A 25,648-nucleotide genomic window follows, 5' to 3' on the forward strand; every position below is an offset into this window, starting at 1 on the left:
TTATAAACACAAATTAAGCACATGAAAATTGAGTGGTGCCTGCCTGGGTTTGAACCCGAAATCATCGGTTAAGATGCATGCGTTCTAACCACTGGGCCATCTCGGCTATATATAAATATATATATTATCATCATCATTATTATTAAAATTTGGTAACGAATGTCTTGAATTTGTATATAAATTACGAAGAAAGGTTATTTCCTACGCTATTTTACTGAGGTAAGTAAGGTAGGAGATAATTCTACCACTAAAACGTAAGCCTCGAAGAATGCTCGACCGTTTCGGCACCAGATGTCAAATCTTAACTATGGTACTGATCACACTACTCACTAAAATAATTAAACTTCCATACTCTTGAATAACTAATTTTATTGACCTGAATTTATATTATACCATGTCAATTATTTGTACACAACGTCAGCGCGATTTAAAAGACTAGTAATGCCATCTAGACTATTTTATGAAAATTAAAGTAACTAACATAAATGCAACTAAATATTTTAGACATAATTTGTAATGCTACTGCTATTTAGCAGCAATACCAACTCATTGGTCGAATTTTAAATATAGAACGTACCTATATTACTTTGTTTAAATGTCATATCTTAAGGCGTTTTATTAATACAATTCAAAGGACTTCTGTCTGTCGTATAAAGTTTCATACTAAAAACATTAAACAGATTTTATAAGAATTGGGATAAAAATTAACATACATTTACATCACTTACCATTTTGTGTTATTAGTATGCACAGTTCATAGCAAACAGTTTTGGGTGAATGCACAAAGCTGTGCCCGAGGCAAACTATTGTCGGTCCAATCTATCTTATAACTTCGAATTGTTACTATTGTTAGTAACTTGTTTGCTATACTCTAGGTTTTACTGGACCTTCTCTAACTATTTTCCTAAATAAATAATTCTGTCTTCTATACCACACAGGTATTCCACCACGATGCTTCCTTGTAGCAAACAAGACAGACAAATGCAACAAATGCAAGCTTCCTTTTTTCTTTCACCGCCGAGCAAGTCAAGAAATACAAACATAAAAGCATATTAAAATTAGTGGTATTTAAGCGGGTTTTAGGTCGAAACCGAACACTTGATCAAACCCTCTTCCCTACTTTACACGAGGGTAACTAGTTTTAGTATAATAAGAAGTATCTATCTATCGTATCTAAGTATAGTTATGTTACATATTATAAATATACAGGACTATAATATATTTAATATAAATCTATAGTAGTCCTAGAACAACAAGCTTCAGGCTACCAAAGTCTAATAAAGGTCACGTGTGTCTGTCTCAGTCAGGCATATTATAACGAAAATTCACGTGGCTCTATTTATAACCGGTCAATATTTTTTTATCAAATCAAATAGAAATGTCTTAACCTTATAATGCTTTGCTCTATCTGTAAAAGTAGATGAAAATAATCTCGCTGTTTAGTGATGCTTGAAACAAGCAAATTGTTGTTTTACGAAATCGAATCGAATACTTTAGAACTAGCTACGTTTTAACACAGATTTAAGCTGTCATTTTTTTTTATTTTTGAAGTGATAACTTCTTATGGGAGGGTTAATCGCTTCGTTACGTAACGCGTTACGGCGTCAGTCTAGACAGACTTCCCTTACGGATACGGCCACCCACAGCGCTAGCCGTATTTCGGACAGTTTAAGTGATGTTTTTAACTGACAGCTATCTCTTTTAGACTTGTAATATTAACGAATCTTTAACTGTAACGTCTCAAGATTTGAATAGAGACAAGCTCTATTCAAATCATTGGTGTCTGAATGAGGTTGTTATTGTTTCGAAAAGCGTTTTATATAAATATTTAATGAGCATTAAAGTCAATTGACGTCTGCTGTAAACGTAGGCTGTAAGAATGGCAAATGATATCTGTGCAAAAGGAATATTTTTATAAAAATAATATTATATTTTTATTTTTAAATAAATATATTTGGTTAAAAAAATATTTTAACTGGTTCACAATCTTACTAGTTACTTGGTAACTTGGTGCGAGCCCTACCAATATATCTAGATACCGCAAGAATACCTTTGTCACAAAATATGCCATTAGTGTCTATTTAGTTTAAATGTTTTTTTTTTTAATATTGCATATGTAGGTGGACAAGCGAATGGGCTTCCTTATGGTAAGTGATCACCAGCGCTCATAGATAATGGCACTGTAAAAAGTATTACCGATTATTTACCTCGCCAAAACACTACCAACCTTTGGAGCTAAGATGATATATCCTTTGTGCCTGTAGTTACACTGGCTCACTCACCCGAAACTGGACATAACAAAACTGAGTACTGTTTTCTGGCGATAGTTTATTTGATGAGAGGGTGGTTCCTACTCAGAAGAACTATTATTATAATATATGTCTAATATTATTAGAGTATATATAATTTCAAATAATATAATTTCATCAATAGCTCAAACGAGTGCAGTAGTTTATATTTGGAATGAAAATCTGTTTATATAGTTATATCCAAAGAAAAGCCAATGTTTTGCTGACTTATCTGTGCAACTCGTATTGGGGTTTGGGCAATCGCACACCTATGGGTTTTTTACGATTCAAGGAACTCATCAAATTTTCTACCGCCAAATAGTAATGCTAAGTATTATCATGTTCCGGTTCAAAGGGTCCGTGAGTTAGTGTAATTACTAGCTCAAGGGATGTATCATCTTAGTTCCCAAGACTAAGCCGCACTGATGATGTAAGAAATGGTTAATTTCTTATGGCATCACGGCCACTGTGATGTCCACTTCTCATCAGATGGATCAATTCTCGACAAGCGCAACTATTTTATTATGAAAAAAGGATCGGATAAGAATTAAGTAACAAAAGACCAAAAAAGGGTATAAAAAACATTACAAAACTGAAATACATGTTTATTCAAGAATAACGAATAACTAACACCGGAAAATAATGGAAGAAAAGTCAGACCCTTATCAACTTGTCGACCGTCAACAGCCAACTCCGAATTATGACGATTTAGTGAATCGTTTCTGGTGCGAAAAGGTTTCAGGATTGTCTCATGTAAGCAACGAATGTGCGAAGTAGAGAAAGTTTTTAAAATGTTTAAAAGCATTGATATAAAGACTTAGTAATATCTAGATTGTGAGAAGAACATATTAAGCAATCCTCTTTAGCTTTGATGTAAAATAAATTTTCTACATCCTTGACTAAGGTGAGGAGAATGTTTTGGGCTTATTCCACCCCGCCAATATTCTGGTGGATACGATGTGCCAGATTTGCAACCGACATATCCATGTTTCTTCACGATACTTTACTTTACCAGCAAAAAATGAGATTAATTCTAAGTACAAATTGAGCACATCAAAATACAGTGGTGGGCTGAACCCTTAAGATAGCTTATGGTTAAGATTCGTGTTCGAACCATTAGGTTAAATGCACCTTATAATATTAAGTGGTAACATTGAAAAAAAAAACAACTAAATTTTGATCACAATTTTATTTTATTTTAAATAATCTTTATTTACCAGATAGTTATGGTGTGTAGCTAAAGGTGCATTTAATAGTATAATAGGATTTACTCAAACATCATGGTTATATATTTGAACCCATAATTTTTTGATTATTTGATTATAAAAAAAAACAAAGTAGTTTACGTAGTGGGTACTTGGTGGTAGGGCTTTGTGCAAGGCCAGCTTGATAAAGGCACAATTACATAACATCTTAGTTATCTATGCTTGGTGGCGTATTGTCAACGTCTATGGGCGCAAGTGACCACTTACCATAAGGTGGTACATTTGCTCATCCGCCTACGCTTAAGTGAACCCTGAAAATGCTATTATTAAAAAAAACGGACTATAAATTATCATTGAAAATACCAAACAAAATTGGTATATTGAAATACTTGTCTGTGTGTCAATTTTTTATACAGTCGTGCTAGCTAAAAATCTGGGGATTATCTTAGGGTATTTTTCATCTGATGGTTGGATCTTTTTTTTTCAGTACGTTTAATTCCATGTTACTAATGTTTCCATGTAAAAGGTTCATCTAGATGGACTTCGTTAGAAGCTTATAAAAGCAGTTTATAGTTATTTAACTCGTTGGCGTAATACCTCTAAGCTCATTTTGTGCTATCAGGGGAATTTCTGAGAATGTTATGCTTAGAAGTATAGAATACTGAGTTACGAAAAGTTTTCCCATTAAAGTAAAATCAAAACACACTAAAAAGTAATTAAAGTTCATGAACTTGTAAGATATTTTACAAATATTTGTAAGCATATAACAAATACTCTACGTTTTAAAAAATACCAATCGTCATTATTACGGTACTTTTATGCCATAATTACGGTACTGTTGGCGCTGACGGGAAAACAATAAGGTGACTATGCGAGAAAGTCACTCATAGGGAAGAAGATAGAAACACAGGGGCGTGGTGTAGCTTTCCAACTGCGTCCACTTACATTATAGAAGTTTCGCACCACTTTCGACTGGTACTACTAAATTCAGCCGCACTCAAAATTTAAAAACAAAGTTTTATTAACAAGTTTGTGAACCCTTCACGCCCTTGCGTTAAGCACAAATTGAATTACACTGTTCTGTTCTGATAATATATATAAAAAAAATATTATAAGAACTATTCAGAGATGGTATTTTTTCTTCAAATATAAATTGATTTATATTTGAAGAAAAAATACAAGCCAGCTTTGAATTTACGTGACATCCGCTTGAAACAGTATAATAATTTATTTATTTAAGCGTCATATTGAACAAAAACAAGATGTGAACGATAATAACTGCGATAGTATAAAACTGTGGTGCAGTTATTAACGCTCGCCAACAAAGCGACATTGCTCTACAATACAATTACGAATTAACAGATTACAAAATAAAAAAAAAATGACCAAAACAAAAAATATATATAATATTATACATTCGAAAGTAACTCTGTCTTTCACGACGAAACCACTATAAATTTTATAAAATTTGTTAGGAAGCAAGCTTGAACCCCAAGAAACGATAGGTTATTTAAGCCTAATACCTGACAACAAACCCTTAGGACGCGAAAACAAAGGCGAAATGTTTTATATAGTATGTCAGTATTATATGTAGATTTATAGAAACTAGAGAAGGGTGTTTTTTGTAATTGTAAATGATAAATTCATACAAAGTTATATAATTGTATTCTCGCGTCTGAGATAGACCGCTGGTTACGGTCTGAAGGATCGCTTGGAGCAGAATTTGTGTAATTACTTCGAATTTACGTTACATAGTAAAATATACTGTATTATACATACTCATAACTTGACTTTGACAGTATTTCTAGAAAACTTTTGCGGGCGCGCCTTTATAAGTTCCCTTTACATTTCATCATGACCTCAAAATACAATTATTTCTTATTTTTAAGACAACATGTTTCCATTAAACAATAGGCATAAAAATTTGCTTTTATTTATAACACCAGCTTAATTATAACACTCATAGATAAATGATATTTATTACAACATAATTGATTGGCAGAATTTTCTATCGATTTGAGCAAAATAAATATATTAGATCTTTATGGCGGATATCGTAATTAGTTTTCGTACATTTCACATTTACATTATTTTAATAATTAGGTTTTTTTTTTATTAAATTAACTAGACAGACTGGCAAATATCATGCAAATTTATATTATAAAAACATTAACAATCCGTAATATCGCCATTGCGCCTCCAACCTATACTATATATTGTCCCTTGTGCTTGAAGTTACACTTAATCACTTGGCCATCAAACCGGAAACAAACCATAGTAAGCATTGTTGTTATGCAACCAAATCTTATATCAGTCTAATCAAACTGAACCAAACAACCAACTGAAATTTTGCACACTATTTTAGAACTGATAGCGATACATCACGTAAACATAATATGTTCAACGTACTTTATTAAACTACTTTAATTAATAATTTTATTTTTACTAAATCTTAATTACGTGTGTCATTTATTTTATTTACAATAATAGCTCTGTTCCCCCCTTACTGTGAAATCCCGAGTTTAGATCACAGTTCATATAATATTTTATTTGTTAAACATTGAATCACCTATTTTAAATAGAACTATACTATTTTTTAGATACATAACTAAAATATGTTTGTGTCATTATAATTCTAGAAACTACTAGAAACGAGTGGTGATACATTTTATATTTATCGAGAAAATCATCATCAATCATACGCTGTTAGCATATCTTGTGGTAATGATTATTTTTTTATTATTTATAAATGTTTTTATCCGTATAAAAAAATATTTTTAATTCCATAAAAATGTATGTAATGTTTATATATTTGCAAGCGATGACCGCATACGTTTCTAAATGTAAATGCATGTTTTAATATATTAATGCTTTATATAATTCATAAATAGAACAATGTTTTATAATACGGCGTGGAACATTTTTTAACGGTAAACCAACAACGTTCCTCAAAGTATAGATATATGTATATGTATATAAACTCTTATCGATGGAAACACAGTGTGTCATATAAGATTATATCATTATATTTTTAATAGTGTATTCACTGATTACGAATAAACAAAGCTGCTTTACACTAAGAAAATCAAGGTAATTGGATATTATTTTAAACAAATGAAAATCACCCGAACATTTCTAGAACATCGGCGGAAATCTTACTAATTGAACTTCAGTTTCAGATTTGAATTGTAACGTTTTCAAAGGATCATTATAATATTCGTATTCCAAAATGTCAAGTATTTAGTTTAAAGTTATTTCGCATTTGACTGATACACAAAGTATATCAATTTTGATTTCAAACAGATTGATGGACGCTTACAACGAAAAAAAAAACGCTTGAAAATGTTATTCTCTTCAAGCGATGAAACTTTAAAACTGTGATCACATTTATGATGTAAAATATAAATTACGAAATATCCAATTAATTATAGAAACAACAGAAAAAATTCCGAATTCATCTTGTTAAATTTGTTAAGAATATCGTAATACAAATTGTTTCGTAATTACTTCTTTCAAATAAAAGTCGTTTTACAAAATAGAACCTTTTATTGAGGTCTCTGTAACACGTTCAACTTTCGAAACCTTTCGGAAATGGGTCATTTGGTACGTAAAATTTTTATTCAATTATTGAAGATTTTTTTAGGTATATTTTTTTGGCGCGTCTTGAAAAAGACGATGGCGAATTTTTATGATGTTGTTGTTTGATAAGTACTCGCTAAACCACCAATTAAATGTCAAATCGCAAACAGTAAACGTCTATAGCTGACGTAACAGCTAATGTACTGTTACGTAACTAATATGTCTTGTGTACTGTCTCTGAAAATGTTAAGCTTACGTAGCCATAATATAAAAATAGCTAAGAAATATCCACTTATTTCTGTACAATAATAAGTGCAAAATTTTCGATGTTTGTATGTCTGATCATATTTGATGATCTTGTAACGATGTTGTAATATTTTACACAATAAATCAAAACTGTCAGTAGTTTAGTCTCGTATTATTGCTAATAATTTGTGTAAAAGCATTCACTAAAGCGTCATTTCTTTAGAATAGACTCGGACAACGAGTTTTCTTTGAAGAATTAGAACTACTCGCGCCAGTGGAAATAAACAAAATGACTTTTTAATATTCATTTAAACGTGCTTATAACAGTGTAAAATAATTGTTTGGAGTAAGTTATGAAATTAAAAAAATATATGTTGGAATAAAGCACTGTTCTGAATAACATTGGCTCACTCAAATCTGAACACAAAATTACTAAGTATTTATATTTACCAAAGAATATCTGATGAGTGGATGGTACTCAGACAGGCTTGCAAAAAGCCTTACCATTAAGTAGAATAATTTCTGTAGATTATGACGTAAGCAATCAATTCGTGATATTTATATAACATGTTGTAAGTCAATGCTATCAAAGCAATAAATTTGTAATAAGCAATCTTATTTATATGAGCTTAGATGGACCAGTTATCAGAAGGCATGCATACTAACCGATTATTGGGGGTTCAAATCCAAGAGAGTACCGCTGAATTTTCCATGTGCTTAATTTATATTTATAATACATCTCGTGCTCAGCGGTGAAGGAAACATCGTGAGGAAAGGCATGTGCCTAATTACATTGAAATTTCACACATCCACATGTATCAATTGCCACATACATCCACCAACCCTCACTTCGAGAAATGTGATCTTCAAACTTTCTCAAAGATGATGATGTAATTGTTCCACGACTGGGCTAATGCCTCCATTAGCAGTCGTGGAACAATTACAAACTGTTACTTTTTACTTTAAAGTGTGATTCTTGCGATTAACTTTCTATCGAATATTTTATATATATTTCATATCAAGTACATGAATTTACTTATTTATTAATGTGATATTTTATATATCGAATGCTCAATCAGGAACTCAAGGAATCAACGGTCATTTTTTTACCAAACAACCGTAGGAAGTGTTGGAAATAATGATTTACCTTTGTTCTTTGATATCGGGTTTGGATCAGATTATGGGACGACATTGTTTTGTCGCGTCTCACATTTGGGGAACATTTTGTAGGCAAAGGTTAATGATGTATTATTTACAATAATTGTACACAGTATGAAAAATCAGTTTATAAAAAGCCAATTCAACTATAAAACTTGCCTTGTTTATTTACTGTAACTTATTTAAAGTATCCTCTATTATAATATAATAGAGAGGACAAAATTTGTGTCTGAAGGGGTGCAACTTGTTTTAGATTTATATGAGTACTATCCCTATGCCTAATGGGATACCGTGTATCATCGCATACATTAAACAGAACCCAAAGGAAAAAAAGGGTGAGCCTTTTTTTAAGTATCAATGTTTTATGTAACTTTAAAAAAAAAACATATGAATTTTCAATATTGATCAACTTCCATTCAAACTTAGGTATATCTTTAATTTTACACTGTTAGGTGATGTTTTAAGAAAAATTGTATCATATTTGTTGTCACTTATTAAAATAAAGCTAAATATCAGTTTTCATAGTTATAAAATCAGAAATATCGAATTTCCATACAAACTTACATCCGATTATACATTTCGATAAAATCTCTTCTTAATGCTCACCTGTATTCAAAAATTTATACCATTAGATATACGTATACTTTCACTGATATAATACTAACTTTAATAAATTCTAAAATGGCTTTTCAACGTAGTTTTATCATACCTATTTATATTTTGTTTTCTTTTATTCTTATCTCTGGTCAGATCCTTATTATATACTCTCGTACTGTATTATCCCTTTCAAGCAATCCGTTCTTTTTTTGCCTTTGTTAAAGCCGTTCAAATACAAAAGAAAGGCTTAAGTCTCCTTACTGCCTAAGCCGTATAATGTATAATGTATCTAGTTATATTTCGGTCACTTGAACAACGCGTCAATCAAGTCTTATCACACTTTCTGTATGACTCATTTTATATAAAAAAATACATAATTACCAAAATAGATAGGCTGTTGTTTTTAAATATATTCGTTAAAAAAAATGTTTATTTTATTTTATTTAACTGGCAACATCAATACAGTAATGTTTATCCCATATAGTACCAACTTTTTGAGTTTCAAAAAGCAGTAAGGTTCGTTATCGTTTTTTTTTTATAAGGCAAATCTTTTCGATTGTTTGGTTCGTGGCTGTCAGTTATGCTAATATTTTTTTCTTATCTTCTTTCTTCTTCATTCTTTGCTCTTTTATAATTTATTTAATTTTCCAGTTTCCTTAATTAGTCGAGTTAACAAACATTTTTTTTGGGACTAAACGACTATTTCGTTTTTAGAAGGACAACAATATAATATTTTTAGAAGGACAATATATAATTATATCACGTAAAATGGTGCAGACACGAATAATATCATTAGATTCTAGATTTTTTTCTTGATTGATCGATTTATTTCGCACCAGTAGAGGTATTCCATAAGTAAAAACTCAAATATTACCTCAAAACAAAATAAATAGTATTCCCTTTTTTCCTTTGCGTTTTCGTTACCAAACGTTATGATAGTGTTATGACGTTTGTGTTTTCTGACCAATTAAAATCGAGTATATTTATTGTACGAGTGAATAGGCAATTTCAGAAAATGTGATTTTATCCTGGATCTCCTTAACATATCTCCTCTTTGCCATCTTATATGAGAGCAGTCAAATGAAAACCTATTTTTCAAAAAAAATATATTCTTGTAAGTTAATTTACACAATCAATCAATTCAAACCTCCATCCCCAGAACAGACATTTGTATACGTCATACAGCGTTCTCAAAACAACAAAAGTTATGAAGGAGAACACTTTTTCACTCATCAAACTCACCAGACATTTCACCGACCGATTTGAATTCGTAATTTGGATAACGTTTTACAAGAAAAACAAATCAAATTAGAAAAAGCGATGAAGAACACCTTCACTGATTTAATCAGTTCTAATTCCCAGGCATAAAAGAATTCTAATAATAGGGCCTTGCTCGTCGGCACTAGGGTCTATACTTTGATGATTTAATTAGAATATGTAGAAATATATGCATATTATTTTATATAAGATGTACCAGATGACCTAATTCTTTTTTTTTTTCTTTACAGTTATGGACACCGCTGAATATCATACTTTTCAACCTCGTATGCTCGGATTTTTCGGTATCTGTGCTCGGTAATCCACTAACACTCATCTCTGCGCTATTCCATCGGTGGGTTTTTGGACACACCATGTGCGTGTTGTACGGCTTCTTCATGGCCTTACTTGGTAAGTTAAAGATTTTTCAGCCTACTTGAAATGATTAATACTTGTCTATTTCTGTTCAACTATCAAGTTGTTTGATTGTAACATACAAGTGCTTGCCGATAATATATTCTTGCTGGGAAAGGGAATTCTCGAGAGGGAATAAATTAGAGCTTGTTTAACCACATTCGTGCAGTGAGTATATCATAATTTCACCTGATACGTGCAGACATTGCTCAGCATGCAAGTCATAACTATACCCCAATATATATCTAGAATATTTTGTTTAACACGTTGCTGACGTTCATATGCAATAAAACCAGCTTGTGTAACTATGATGTCGTTCATGAGTCATTGAATTTAGATTATAATGCTACAGCAACATTACCGATCATATAATTATGTATATCATTTCACTTTTAAAACATCAGCACTCTGCATAATACAATTTATTCCTACGTTTCGAGAAATACAATTATCAATCTCAATAGAGAATTGAATTATTGGTAGTCCGGTTCGATTGTATTCGATGTATAGTAGCTTCGTTCAAACAGTTCATTGATCAATTTAATTCAAAATTTGTTTTTATCGATAATTAAATAATTAGCTACGTAAAATTTTAAATTAACATGGTTATTTTTATTACTAAAAGTATTTAAAGCGGGATATTTATCATTTTTTAAATTTTTATTTGGTAGAGCTCGATATTATCTCGTGAACAAGACATTCGTATATAATGTCGAAATATCGAGCTCCAACAAGTAAAAATAATGAATATAATAAATATCCCGTTTTAAATACTTATAGTAATTAGGTACGTATCTTTATGATTAAACCCACAGTTATTTGTAATTTATACACAATATTTTCTACGTAATAAAATAATGACTTTTTTAAGGACCTCGTGTAAGTTTGTAGGAATCAAAATACTGGATAACATCTATCTGTATTTTATAATATGTAATTGAAATTATACTTTAAAAAAAAAATGTTGTATTATTAGTATTAGTAACAGTAATTTTTAAATTTAGAATAGATCTGTAAAATTTAAAATAGACCGGTTCAGTGGAGTTAATTTGAAATTCACTTAGAAAGTTTTGACGCGCATACTATTACAAATATGAATTAAAAATGATTACTGTATAAATAATATAAATAATACTGGACCGCATGTAATGATGGCAAGATTGATAGCAGCATTTCCCCGTTGAATCGCAATTCCAATCCTCTGGGCAAAAAACGGACCAACCCTCACCAGTGGAGGCAATAAGGCGAGGTGTTATACTTTTAATGAAGCTTTTTGCCTTGCTACTCCAAGGTCCAAGTGTTTCTACAGTAAATGGGACAAAAACATAACTTGGAATGATACACGAATATTTGGATCGTTTGTTCAAAGTTTATTTTTTTATTGTTCATATTTATGTTCTACGGAATTATCGGTGTCGAAACATTTTTAATGATTGAACAAATGAAGTTTCAAATTATAAAGAACATTCGAGATTGCTGCAGGTAGTAGACAGTTTATTCTCAGTATCATCTAAAACTTGAATCTACAAATTTGAAACAACATTTCTTATTATTGGGCTACTTTTTATTTTCCGAGTATATTCTATTAACTCCTCGCTTTAACCACATTTTCAAAAAAAATATTAGAACTTCTATTTAAATTAGATTGTTATTTTACAGCCGTGGAACTAACTGCCATCTTACTCATTTTTACACGCCCGTCTATCTAGATACTACCCATTTATCAGATCTTCTACTACTAAACTACTATACTTAGTATTGTTGTGTTCCGGTTTTAAGGGTGAGCGAGGCAGGAACTCCAGGCAAGAGGGACATAACGTCTTAGTTGTCAAGGTTGGTGGTTGATTGGCAATTTATTTCTTATAGCAACCAGTGACAGAAGTCGGACGTCTATCTGTATTGTAAAATATATAAGCTTAAAAATTTCTACATATTATTAGTTTGTAAATAATAATAATGACTATAAATATTATTAAGTCAAAACAACTTGTTGGGAGCATTTAACTTTATTTAATGAATATTAGGCATATTATGATAACGAATTCAAAATACAAATTTAATTTGTAAACAATAAATAATGATTAGAATAGAATAAAACAATAAGTTCACTGAGTTTATTTTGATATTTTCCTTCTAACTGAGGTCTTTCAATTCGATCTGTCAGCAAAATTTTGACAGTCAATAAAAACATAAAAAAAATAATGTTTTGTTCATATTCCAAGAGCTTCGTCGTCGTAAATTTCCTCTTACAATTAAGTAAGTTTGTAGATAATTTTGTTGGCATTTGCGAAAAGATTTCTGGATTATTATTACATTTACATAGATATAATCATCTAAATATTATTAATCTTTTTGGATAATTTTTTTTCGGAAATTCTTGTTTAACCCTCCTTTGCTTAAGAACTATAATTTTCGATATACTTTGACAAAGTTCCGTCCCATACTCATTATTTTCTTCTATAGCAGAAGTTTATAACAACAAAAATAAATAGATCACCACATCTTCGTCTCGAGTTGGAGGAATAGACTTTGATCGTAAAAAGTGGGCCCCAATTCTAGCAAATCGATAGTTTATCGCAATCGAATCGAAACAGAGTCGTTTTCTTATTCTACAAACGAAACGATCCAGTTGCGGTTCGGTCAAAGTTGGTTCGCAATATAACCGGGATCCTATTACAACCAATACAAGTTAGTAGGATTGTCCCTATGTATCGCCTTATTCATCCATTACCGCTGATTGACACAAATTTCAATATTTCATCGAGTTTAAAAAAGCAATTATGATTCGTGTAATTTGTTTTCCTGTTTTGCATATTTGTTTTGTTTTGTTTAAATTTATTTGTTTGTAAATTATATAGATGTTTTATAAAAAGGTTTTCTAACTCATTAGAATAAAGGTAAAAGTTTTTATTATACAAAGGGGATCAATCGATTTTTAATTAATCTAAACGGATTTAAAATCACACTGTGGAATTACAAACTGTATGATGGATTTGTTAATCCATACTTATATTTTTATTCAGCATTAGCATTATAAATAAATAAATATTGGACAACATCACATACATTACTCTGATCCCAAGGTAAGTAGCTAAAGCACTTGTGTTATGGAAATCAGAAGTAACGACGGTACCACAAACACCCAGACGAAGAGAAACTAATGAGCTTTTTTTCATTATTAGTTGTGTGCGTGGCGTGCCCATGAAAACCGGTGTACACACTACTCGACAACGGAGATCTTTATAAATTCACTATTTTGTAATGAACACAAAAGAATATAAGGCTTGTCCTATGAGAATAGTATAACGAGAATAACGTAAATGTAGCCCAGTAGTGGGATACTGGGCTAAGAAATTTTCGTTTTGAGGATAAGTTTACGAGATTATTCCATGCTGTTTCAATACGGATTGCTGGCATGGGATGTGGCAGACGTTCCATCCAACTGATGAAGGATTTGTCACGAGATAAATTATAATATCAAATTAGGGATATGAAAAATCAATCATGCTTTCCCGGGTTTCAACCCACAACTTTGGTTAAGGTGATCTAACCACAGGACCATTTTGGCAGCTAAAATTTAATAATGATTATAAATAGTCGGTACATGATTTAACTTCTCACAAAACAGGCAATTCGTTACGCTTATTGAAGCGAAAATTTCTTTCAATTGTTTAATTTCTAAAGCTGTATTAACTTAGGTTTGTACTTCAGCAACAAAGCTGACTCGCGTAGACGTTTATTATTGAAAAATTGTCTAGCATTACATTAAAATTATATTATTACATTAATAGAAACCTTCTCACGGTTTTGAGATTACACTTCGCTGCTCCAATGTTAGTTGGTGTCTGGTACATACTCGTTGACTTCCAAGTAGGCAGGATATATTACGTACATATATAATTGTATTTAACTAACATGAATTTGTATTAAATCTTGAAAAAAAGTAACTACCGATTACTTGAGTCTTGCCGGTTCTTCTCGGTAGAATCTGCATTTCGAACCGGTGGTAGCTTCACTTACGAGTAATATAGTTCGTTAAATGGCGATTCAAAAGTGCTTGTAAAAGCCTACTTGAATAAAGTATATTTTGACTTTGAGTATTTCAATTGACACATGCAGGTTACCTCACGCGATGAGTTATAAAGTAAAATTCGCGATCATCGATTATTATTCAAACGTTTTAATCAATAAATACCCAATAATATTTTGTCTGGAATGATGATTTCGTCCCGCCCAGTTTTGGACACGGCGACTTATATCAAGCGAGACTAGCCCACTATGCACATATTATATAATACGGTGCATTGGTGTGTGCATAAACACAGACGCACTCTATTTCCGTACTCTCAAAATCCGATGAGACGGCAAATCCGATACAACCGGAAAGAGTTCAGGTGAAGTACAAACAGCTTTACATGCTTTGCGAGGTAAGGGAGTTTTCAAGTTCCAGATGCTAATGAGAATTCTTCAACTGAAAAAGCCAATTTTTTTTTTTTCGGCCCGACCTGTGGTTTGTACCCACGACCTCGGAATATGCGGCTTTATATTCTACTACTAGATCAAGCCAGTCAATAAGTCTGTCTGGTTCAAGGTCATAATAAAATGGTTTGTGTCTGTTTAACTGTTTTAAATTTGAGTTTAATGTTTCGATAAAGGGTTTGTAATATGTAAGGTTGAAAAGGGTATTGAAATTCCAAACAATTATTAAGAGCTCTATATCCAGTGTATATATGAGACCCCAACCCCGTCTGGAAACGTATTACTACTAAAATGTAAGGTACAAATAAGATTTTTTTTGCGGACATATTTTAATACTATCTTCAATACACAGAATGAAATTTTAATTCGAATCAATTTTTGGAAACATGAAAAATATTAACTGATACGACTTGGAAATCTAAACCTAAACCTTTAAAGGCTGGCAACACACCTGCAAGTCCTCCGGAGTTGCAGATGTCCATGGGCGGTGGTAATCACTTTCCATCAGGTGAGCCTTCTGCTCATTTTGCCCCCTATAAAAAAATAATAATAACGAAAAATACCTAGACAAACTCTTCAACAATTTTTCTATGGTAAGATTAGCTCGTATAATCTCTGGAGACACTAGTTGGCTTCGAGTGGATAATCCCTTGGCATAGTTTCTGTAGGTGAAATAGGGCAAAAGTGAATTTAATGTAATTCGTTGGGAGGCCAATTCTCAAATTTGATAACCCAGACGGTGGTTAATGCATTTTAAACTTTTCATAAAATAATAACAAATTATATACTGTTAAAGACAGCAGTTCGCTAAAGAATATGAGATTAAATCTATACTTCTATACTAATATTATAAATGTGAAAGTAACTCGGTCTGTCTGACTGTCTGTCGCTGTTTCACGACCAAACCAATGAACCCTATTTGACGAAATTTGTTATGAAGCAAACTTGAAGTCCAAGGAAGGACTTCTTTTTTGCCTAGCACATGAACAACAACCAACCCCTAAACCGAGAGCAAAGCCGCGGGTGACAACTAGTATATGTACATACATATATACAGTCATTCGCTTGCCTCCTTATCCGATTTTTAGACAGCACTTTGGCATTTGGTCTTATGTGAATGCTAGCTCTACCTGAAAATGTTTTTATATGTGGATTTGTTTCCCAAGCATCATACAAGTGATAGAATTGCTGTTTATATATATATATTCCTTAAAAAAATCCTAAGCTCGGATTACGACACCCGGGTTTCCGATCGGGTATCTCTACATGGGGTACTCCTGGTAATGACGTTTTGATATGTTTTCATTTTTGAAAGAAGAATGAAAAAACATAATGAGATCGGTTCATCGGTCATAAATATTAAGTATTTTTTATATCGTTATAACGCCTGTATTTGTTATTAACAGAGCTTGGCACAGCAATTATCAAACGAATTCTCTGTTGTACATTGTATTCCGCTGAGAATTTCATACTGACATTATTTGCAGAAACAAACCAGACCAATATAGACTGAGCTATAAATAAATACAAAGCGAAACGTATTAATAAGTACATCGTTTTAGTAATCTATATCGTATTACTAATCTAAGAGCTGGATTTTTTGCTTTTAATACACCCTGTATTTAATAAAAGCAAAAAACTGATTAGTCACGTAATCTCAGTAACTTTAACACTTACATATTTAGAATTTGGCAGGTAGGTTCCTTATAGGGTGTAGACAGGTGATGGTAGTTTGTATGAAAATGCAATATTATTAAAGTATTTAATTATAAGAATTATTGAAAGCAACTACTTACATAAGGAGGGATGTTTTATAACAACAACAAAAATTATTTTAGTGTGGGCCGTGCGGACCGAGTCGTAGGTACATAATAATATTATGAAAAAAGATTTATTTTTTTTTGTAACGGTTAAACCTAAATATGTTCTATCGATTGTAAAAATAACATTTTATTTTATTTCAGTAACAATAAGAGTTACAGTTTCAGTTAGTGACTGCGGATAAATCCGCGGGCACAGCAAGTTTCCTATAACATAAGGAGAACTTCGGATATTGAAAGCTAATTATCTTGTATCCAATTAAGCCACACTTCACCAACTTCCAACATATTATCCCTCTACTGTATATACTTGTAATATATTCAAACATGTAGACACACATATGCAAACGAACTCTGACAGGCAGACGCACACACACACACAGATTGGTAATTGTAAGGACTCTCGTTGAGGTTATCGCACACCAACCAGTTTTGCACGCTATTTTTTCTTACAAAATTATAGATATGTTTTATTAATAAATTAAATTCTAGAGCGAACATTATTTAAAAAAGCCTTGCTCTTTATTACCGAGACCCAGATCTCCTCTCCGGCAGATACCACGTTTTCTACCCAGGGTACAAATTGTAAAAATCCTTTGTACCACGAGCTGGGGTGTGCGTTAACGTCAATGATATCAGCTCTCGTTGCCTCGGCAGCCTTGAAGGGCGGGACCTATCTATTATCTGGTTGCGTGTAGACTGCGAGCTCATCCGCGAATCTACGCATGTCTGTGTATGTCCCATAGGGTAATACCGAAACCAAACAACTGATTGAGCAGCTCCAACGTCCAAAGAAAAAAACAAGTGTAAATCTTAAAACCACTATCTTAAAAATTAATGATGAAATGAAACAATGTTTCAAATTAATAACCAAAAATAAGTCCAAATACGGTGAATATTCCAGGAAGACGACGGCAAAAGCCAGTTGCATGATTAGTATAATATGAGCCTTCATCGTGTTGCTGAGAGAAAATATATTAATATTAACACGATGTACCTGCGTAATTTCCCTTTGAGAGTCTCTGTGAGTGTAGTCTAGTAATAATTAGATGATTTTAACGTCTAAAGAAGCGGTTTCCGTAGGAAATTAAACTTACATCATGGATAAAATGTGAGGAAATGTATTTTTTTATTATTATCTTGTATGTATTTTTTCACGGAGTAGTTTAAAACCATTAACGTATATATCACGAAGGTGCGTTCATTCATCGCGCGTATCATCTTGAGTGGTTTTATGCCAGCCCGTCTGGTTAGGTACCAACCACTCATCAAATATTTTACCGCCAAACATCAATATTTACGTATGATTGTGTTTCGGTTTGAGGGGTGAGTGAGCCAGTATAACAGGCACCAATAAGGCCAATAATAAACGTGGAGGGGTTCGCCTTTGTAAATGAAAAGATCTTTAAAAGATCAACATTGGTGCGAGAAAGAAATCGATCTGTACAAAAAACTTCTAGAAAGAGATAGCTTAAAATATCAGTACAGCCGATTTGTAACAAATTTTATGCCAAAATAATAATCTATACCATTATAAGATTCATTAAATTGTACTAATGGTTTCGAATTAGGTGTAAAACCTACTTACAACATCCATCTTCTTGTTTTACATTAGAAACGTCCGCTTCAATATTAATACTCCGGTGTTTATTTGGCGGATATACCTGCATAGTGTGTCAGAATTTCAACCAGTAAATCATAATTATAGAACATGAAAAGTCTATAAATATTTAATAGAATATATTTACGTATTCCGTATTCAAACTTGGGGACTTTTTAACTCGGCTCTCTGATATAATTTAATTACATACTTCCAGCGGAGGATTCGCTTCCTTGCATTTTCCGTGACAAAAATCCAATAACCGCATTTACAATACGCTACACAAACACAGATTTGTATATAAACATAAATAAATAATAAATAAATAAATATTGGACAACATCTCATACATTACTCTGGTCCCAATGTAAGTAGCTAAAGCATTTGTGTTATGGAAAATCAGAAGTAACGACAGTACCACAAATACCCAGACCCAAGACAACATAGAAAATTAATGATTTTTTTTACATCGACTCGGCCGGGAATCCGGGACCTCAGAGTAGCGTACCCATGAAAACCGGTGTACACACTACTCGACCACGGAGGTCGTCAACATGTGTCAGATCCGTGAGTCTTTTGTATATACACATGTAATTGTATAGATATATGTTACCTGTTTATAAAGAATGCGGACCAATTTGCTTTGGTGGATTTAATAAAATCATACAACTCATAATATGTGATAAGAATAGTTTACTGGCTGCATCAATATCAAGGGAATCAATGTACATATTTTCTATATTTTAGTCAAAAACCAGAGGTGAGAAATCTTGGCGAATAAATAAAATAAAAAATAAAAGAAAAAAATCGAAAAATTCACTCATTTGACTTAATTCAAAATTTTGAGAGAACTATTAAAAATATCAAAAATAAAAAATGTAAATTAAGGTTAACTTAATAATTGGGTTTAATTATAAAAACCCCACACCGACCTATATTTATAAAATAACAGATTAACTGTAATATAATATGCTTTATGTACTAAATTATAAGTGAATTGTACGTATTTTTAATATTTTATTATCCATCATACGTTATTTACATAAGAATCATTAGTATTGTCCTTAAAATTATACAAATATATATTAAAAATAGTTACTGTATATATCTTAAGAGCCGAGATGACCAAGTGGTTAGAACGCGTGCATCTTAACCGATGATTTCGGGTTCAAACCCAGGCAGGCTTAATTTGTGTTTAAAAATCGTTTCGTGCTCAGCGGTGAAGGACAACATTGTGAGGAAACCTGCATGTGCCAAATTTCAACGAAATTCTGAAACATGTGTATTCCACCAAGCCACATTGGAGCAGCGTGGTGGAATATGCTTCAAACCTTTTCCTCAAAGGGAGAGGAGGCTGTAGTCCAGCAGTGGGAAATGTACTGGCTATTAATGTTACTAGTAAGTTTAATATATAATCATTAAAAGCCGATTCTTCTATGCCAAATTCCACGATGTCGCCGACCCCCATACTTACTTTACGTAACGACCATGTTTATATGATTGGATTTTGGAAAGTAGTCAATTACTTAAAGGCATTCACGGTATTTGTTTTCCAAATTATAATTTGTTTCAATATATTATATGAAGTAGTCCCTTGATACATTTATTAAATTAATAGTAAGTAATTCGTTAACTTTACTTTTATTGATATTGGCTTATTAGGTAAATTGGTCGTGAATCCAAAAACGACGAAGCTTCTCTGATACCTAATGATAATTTACTTTTATTTATGTTTATTTTGCATTAATTTTAAATGATCGCAAGTTTTATCTAAAATATTATTTGAACGAAGTTTTAGAACGAAATTCTTAACGTAGTTTAGAGTGAAGTGAACTGGCAAAGTTCGTCACGTAAGGAAAATTGTTATGCCACAAGGATCCTTTTTCTCTTTCTCTCTTTCTATGATATATAGTTTTATATAACATTATTTTAACATTTTTTTTTTATTTTGTCCGGGTAGACATATGACTCCACTCCACCTGATAGTAAGTGGAAGTGGAATCCAAACGCATTGTTGGTTCTTACAAGATGTCTTAGTGTGCGTGTGATGAATACTGTAGTGTGGTTTAATTATTTAAAAATATATATTAATTAAAAATATATATATTTTTAACGCAAAAAACTTTTGAATATTTTGACAGAAATATTGTACCGTTGTATTGAGCGTGTTTTAAAGGTTCTTGTCACTTATATATTCTGAAAAGTTGTTATTTTATTTTTATCCTTTTGTTTGTGATTTTATACATAATGTATATCTAAAGCAACTGTCCCACGACACATCGCCTTTCTTGTATTAATGTTTTTTGTATATCGAATATAATTTTAGCTAAAATACCCGTGACAGGTCGTATAGATCTGTTCACACGCACAGGCGCGCCATTTCATGCTAAATTATCGGCGTGCTTTAGTGGAGTGATGCTTGTTCTTACAAGATGTCTTAGTGTGCGTGAGATGACTACTGTAGTGTAGCTTACATATATTAATTTTAATATGTTCTTTTTTTAACGCAAGAGACCGCTAAATATTTTAAGAGAAATTTTGTACCGTTATATTAAGCGTGTTTTAGAAGTTTTAAGTTTTATATTACCATACATTAAAATTCGTAGGCACAGCAACGCGTGGAGTCTGCTAGTGTAAGGATGAGGATAGCAAAAAAAAATATGTATGAGATTATATTTGTTAATGCCTTCGTGAGTGAATAGAAAAAAAATTGATTATAGTCTAGCTCCTGTCAATATTAATTTATTACTGTCAGTCAAAATTTGAATTTAGATTCCATATTTAAAAAAAAGATAATAAGATTTAACGATAGAGAGGGTATTAAAAATTAACAACACAAAAATATTTTCTTATAGATACATAAATTGGGCTGGGCCATCTCTTGTACACTACAGTCATTTAATGCATACAGATACAATTATATACTTTATTCAAGTAGGCTTTTACAAGCTTTTACTTGGTGGTAGGGCTTTCTGGGCCGTCTGGGTAGGTACCACCCACTCATCAAATATTCTACCGCCAAATAACAGTACACTGTATTGTTGTGTTAAGGTTAGAAGGGTGGAAGTGAGCCAGTGTAATCACAGGCACAAGGAACATAATCTTAGTTCCCATGGTTGGTGGCGCATAGATGATGTAAGGAATGGTTAATATTTCTTACAGCGCCTTTGTCTATGGGCGGTGGTGACCACTTACCATCAGGTGGCCCATATGCCCGTCCGCCAACCAATACCATAAAAAAATGCACTTTTGAATTGTCGTTTAACCAACTATTTAAAGTAAAGCTACCACCGGTTCGGAATGTTAGAATCTACATCCGAGAAGAACCGGCAAGAAACTCAGTAGCTACTCTTTTTCAATATCCAAAAATACAATCATGTTAGTTAAATACAATTATACTAACTTTGTATATATAATACTAGCTTTGTATATTGATAATTGCAAAAACACAATTCAACTATTCATTAATAATTTAACAAGCAATAACAATTATACTATATCACATAATTATATCGTACCTTAAATGTTAACACCTTGCTGCTCCAGGAAGAGTAACGAGTAAAGTAAAGTCGAAGTAAAAAGTGTTCTGTACCGAGCTTCCATCACTTATAAAAGCCTTACTACAAATCACGTGACTCACAATAATGAACAGAAAAGTCAAAGTACCCTCTTATTTAATATCAATGTTATCAACACAATTCAAAAATTAAATTATTGTTATTACAGAATTGATTAAAACATACAATACATAGTGTAAGCCTTTTTTGTAATTGTCTAATTATTTATTTATTTCTTACTTAATCTGACAAAGGCATATCACCTTTTATCCATGGTAGGGAGTGCAACGCAAATGTTCGATCACACAGCACGGACATCGTCTTTTCAAAGTGATGTTCGTATTCATCTATCAGTAGCTTTAGCGATGAAGGAAAACATCTTGGGAAAACATGTTTACTAAGAGTCCATGAAGATATGATGGAGTATTTTTAAAAAGGACCACCTGAGTTTACGTGAGGTTCAAGTTTACTCTTTGCCAATTTTCATAAATACAGTTCAGCCCTATAAGCACCCAAGGAAGTCAGAGTTTCGAATAGGTTTTATATTTATTATATTAATAAAGATCACTGTATTATCTTTCCATATAATTACAATTCATTTATAAAATTAGGAAAATGTATTAAAAAAAATAGATCCATTAGTGTGAAGCTACTAGAAGTTAGTGCGGTATAAATATAACAATACCATCGTGTTTTTGTTACAGGTATAACATCCATCACAACCCTCACAGTTATATCCTTTGAGCGGTATCTGATGGTGACCAGACCACTCAGCTCGAGGCATCTGACTTCGAAAGGCGCTGCGCTATCAGTGGTCTTCATCTGGACTTACTCCCTCGCGCTGACCACGCCACCTTTAATGGGTTGGGGAAACTACGTGAATGAAGCTGCCAATATAAGGTGAGTTTAAGAAAAAATAGAATTATAATCTGTGTAATTTTTTATAAAAGTAAGCCGACTATTTATTTCAGCTAAATTTTTATAAGACACAAAATTAATTATTATAAATTATTTCGCTTTATCTTATTATATCAACTGTCTACTAGATATATTACCTGTTACAGTTATAATCATAATTATTAATATTCAAAATATAGTTCGTTTTACGGATACTGAACAAATTCAAAGATCATGTCATTTAAATATTAAATTTATGTGAAAATACTAAATCAATTCGCAGAAAAGATAATTGCGTAAGATAAGTTTTAATCGCCTTAATCAAAGTCTCGTATAAATCTCAATTGTCAAAGATATAAAATTACTTTGAGTTCTCTGATGAAGGTAGGTGTCTAAGATTTCCCAATTGTTTTCCCTAAACAATAATAATTAATTAAAGGACGAACAGTAGACTGCACTTGAAAGGGCGTTTGCTGTCAAGTTTGTGGTCTTGAGGTACTAGAAGATAACGTTGTGTTACATTAAATATGCTATGCATATTATGAGGAACGTAAGAAAATTGAATATATGTGATCTCTTTAGATACAGGCCATCTATATCAGTTTATCGAGTTTGAAAAAAGAAGCATATCACTTTATTTTATTTCCTAGTTGTATAATTTTTTTGGACTGTGCCAATTTAAATAATTGCAAGGGAGTTCTTGAAGATGTATATGGTCTGAATATAAAATATTCGTAGAGTATAATCCACCTCGATCCCTAGACCATTAGACCATTAGTTTTCTCTAACACAAAACTCGAAACTCGTGCGTGAGATGTCAGAATGTGATATGTGACATTGACTTTCGTACTTATACAATTTATAACATACACGTATCATAATGACGTATCACCGCAAGTTGTCAAAGTTGTCACCGGTTGTCAATATTTCACGATCGAGACACGAAGCGAATTCTTACAGAGTCGCGCTGTATGTTACACATTGTCACTTTAGATTGACAACTTTGATACTTAAATTAGAGCGTTAAATAATCAAAGAGCTCAAGAAATCTTATAAAAAGTGAACTAATTATTACTCTGATACTTGAGCCATAATTTCGTTTTCCAAAACCTCATTCGCTGTGTACAAGCAATTTATAATGTTGAAAGTTGTCTTTATTAAAATTCAGATAAAAAGTTTTTGCTACTCGGCTTTATCTATGTCAAACCAGAAACTTATAATGTTGTCTTAGATTTTCGCGATTATTACACATTGAAATAAAACTAGTTTTTAACGGAGTCTGCCCGTGACCACGAACACTGCAAAGTGATCGAAACGTCGGGATGTTAAAAATAATTAATATACGCGATTAAATCCGTTAAAAACTAGTTTTATTTCAACAGAAACTTATTAAAGATACTTATGGATTATTAGGTTTGTAGTCACGTATATTGTAATAAACTTTGTGACAAAAATTATAGAGATCGGCTCAGCTTGGTCTTTGGACTGCGAACAGTAAAATGCGTCTGTCGATCACAACTATTGGGAGCAACAAAGTAAAGATGTTCGCAAAAAAATTAAATATTTAGTATTCGTCAAAAAAACCGGCTCTTCACCTAAAAATGATCGAAAATAATTTATTTTATATTTATGCCATAGCTCGCGTATTGGGTCGAAAGGAAACGTCATGAGCAAATCTGGAAGTGTCGATTGAAATTCTGCTAGATACATATGTGTATTTACCTCCAATTGGTACAAATATTAAAGTTTCTTCTTGAGGACATGGAACACGAGATCAACGAGAATTAGACACGTACACGATGTCACAATTATGTCCGAATTTTGTATGGAATCTTCTTATTTTTAATAAAAATTCTCGTCTCGCACTGGTAAAGTTACAGGCAAAGATATATATGCCACCAATTGGTCAAGATCTGTAAATTAATAGCTATGAACTATCAATATATATATTACTTTGTCATAAAACAATTTATATTGAAAGTGAATAATCATTAATTGAGGTGAAATGAGGTCAGGGTTTTCACTTGCTTTGTTTGATAAAATGATTCGGTAATTTAGCAACTATTGCAATCATGAAATAAACGCAAAGTTTAAGATGCGAGTAAATTAAATAAGTCAACATATTGCAACAGCATCCTAAAGTCGTTGTCGTCTTGCGGTGTTGCAGATGTTCATGAGCGATAAAAGTCACTTTCCACCTGGTGACCCCGTTTGACAGCTTTTACATAGAAATAAAACAGTGGTGAAAGACTACGAGTCATTGAATTGCGGATAATTTAGGCAAATATTTGCCTCATTAAAAAAGCCGAGATGGCCCAGTGGTTAGAACGCGTGCATCTTAACCGATGATTGCCGGTTCAAACCCAGGCAGGCACCACAGAATATTCATGTGCTTAATTTGTGTATATAATTGATCTCGTGCTCGGCGGTGATGGAAAACATACGTATTCTATTTTCGTTAATATCACCTTCGGTTTCAGCTTTGGCCACCTTCAACCAACACTTTTGGCTAAGGCTTCGGCTTCGGCAACAAATGGCAGAAAATGAAAAT

At 32.2% G+C, this 25,648-nt stretch overlaps 1 protein-coding gene across 1 annotated transcript in view; it reads left to right on the forward strand.

The window, feature by feature from the left end:
- LOC125068823 (parapinopsin-like) overlaps nt 1–25,648 on the forward strand; it is a 115,879-nt gene that overhangs the window by 55,995 nt on the left and 34,236 nt on the right. Inside the window, exons 3-4 of the mRNA XM_047678144.1 lie at nt 10,582–10,741; nt 22,905–23,100. Of these exons, the coding sequence (XP_047534100.1) occupies nt 10,582–10,741; nt 22,905–23,100 (356 nt within the window). The remainder of the gene's footprint in view (nt 1–10,581; nt 10,742–22,904; nt 23,101–25,648) is intronic.

The sequence above is a fragment of the Vanessa atalanta genome, chromosome 14 (genome assembly GCF_905147765.1).
Source record: "Vanessa atalanta chromosome 14, ilVanAtal1.2, whole genome shotgun sequence".
NCBI classification, from domain to species: domain Eukaryota; kingdom Metazoa; phylum Arthropoda; class Insecta; order Lepidoptera; family Nymphalidae; genus Vanessa; species Vanessa atalanta.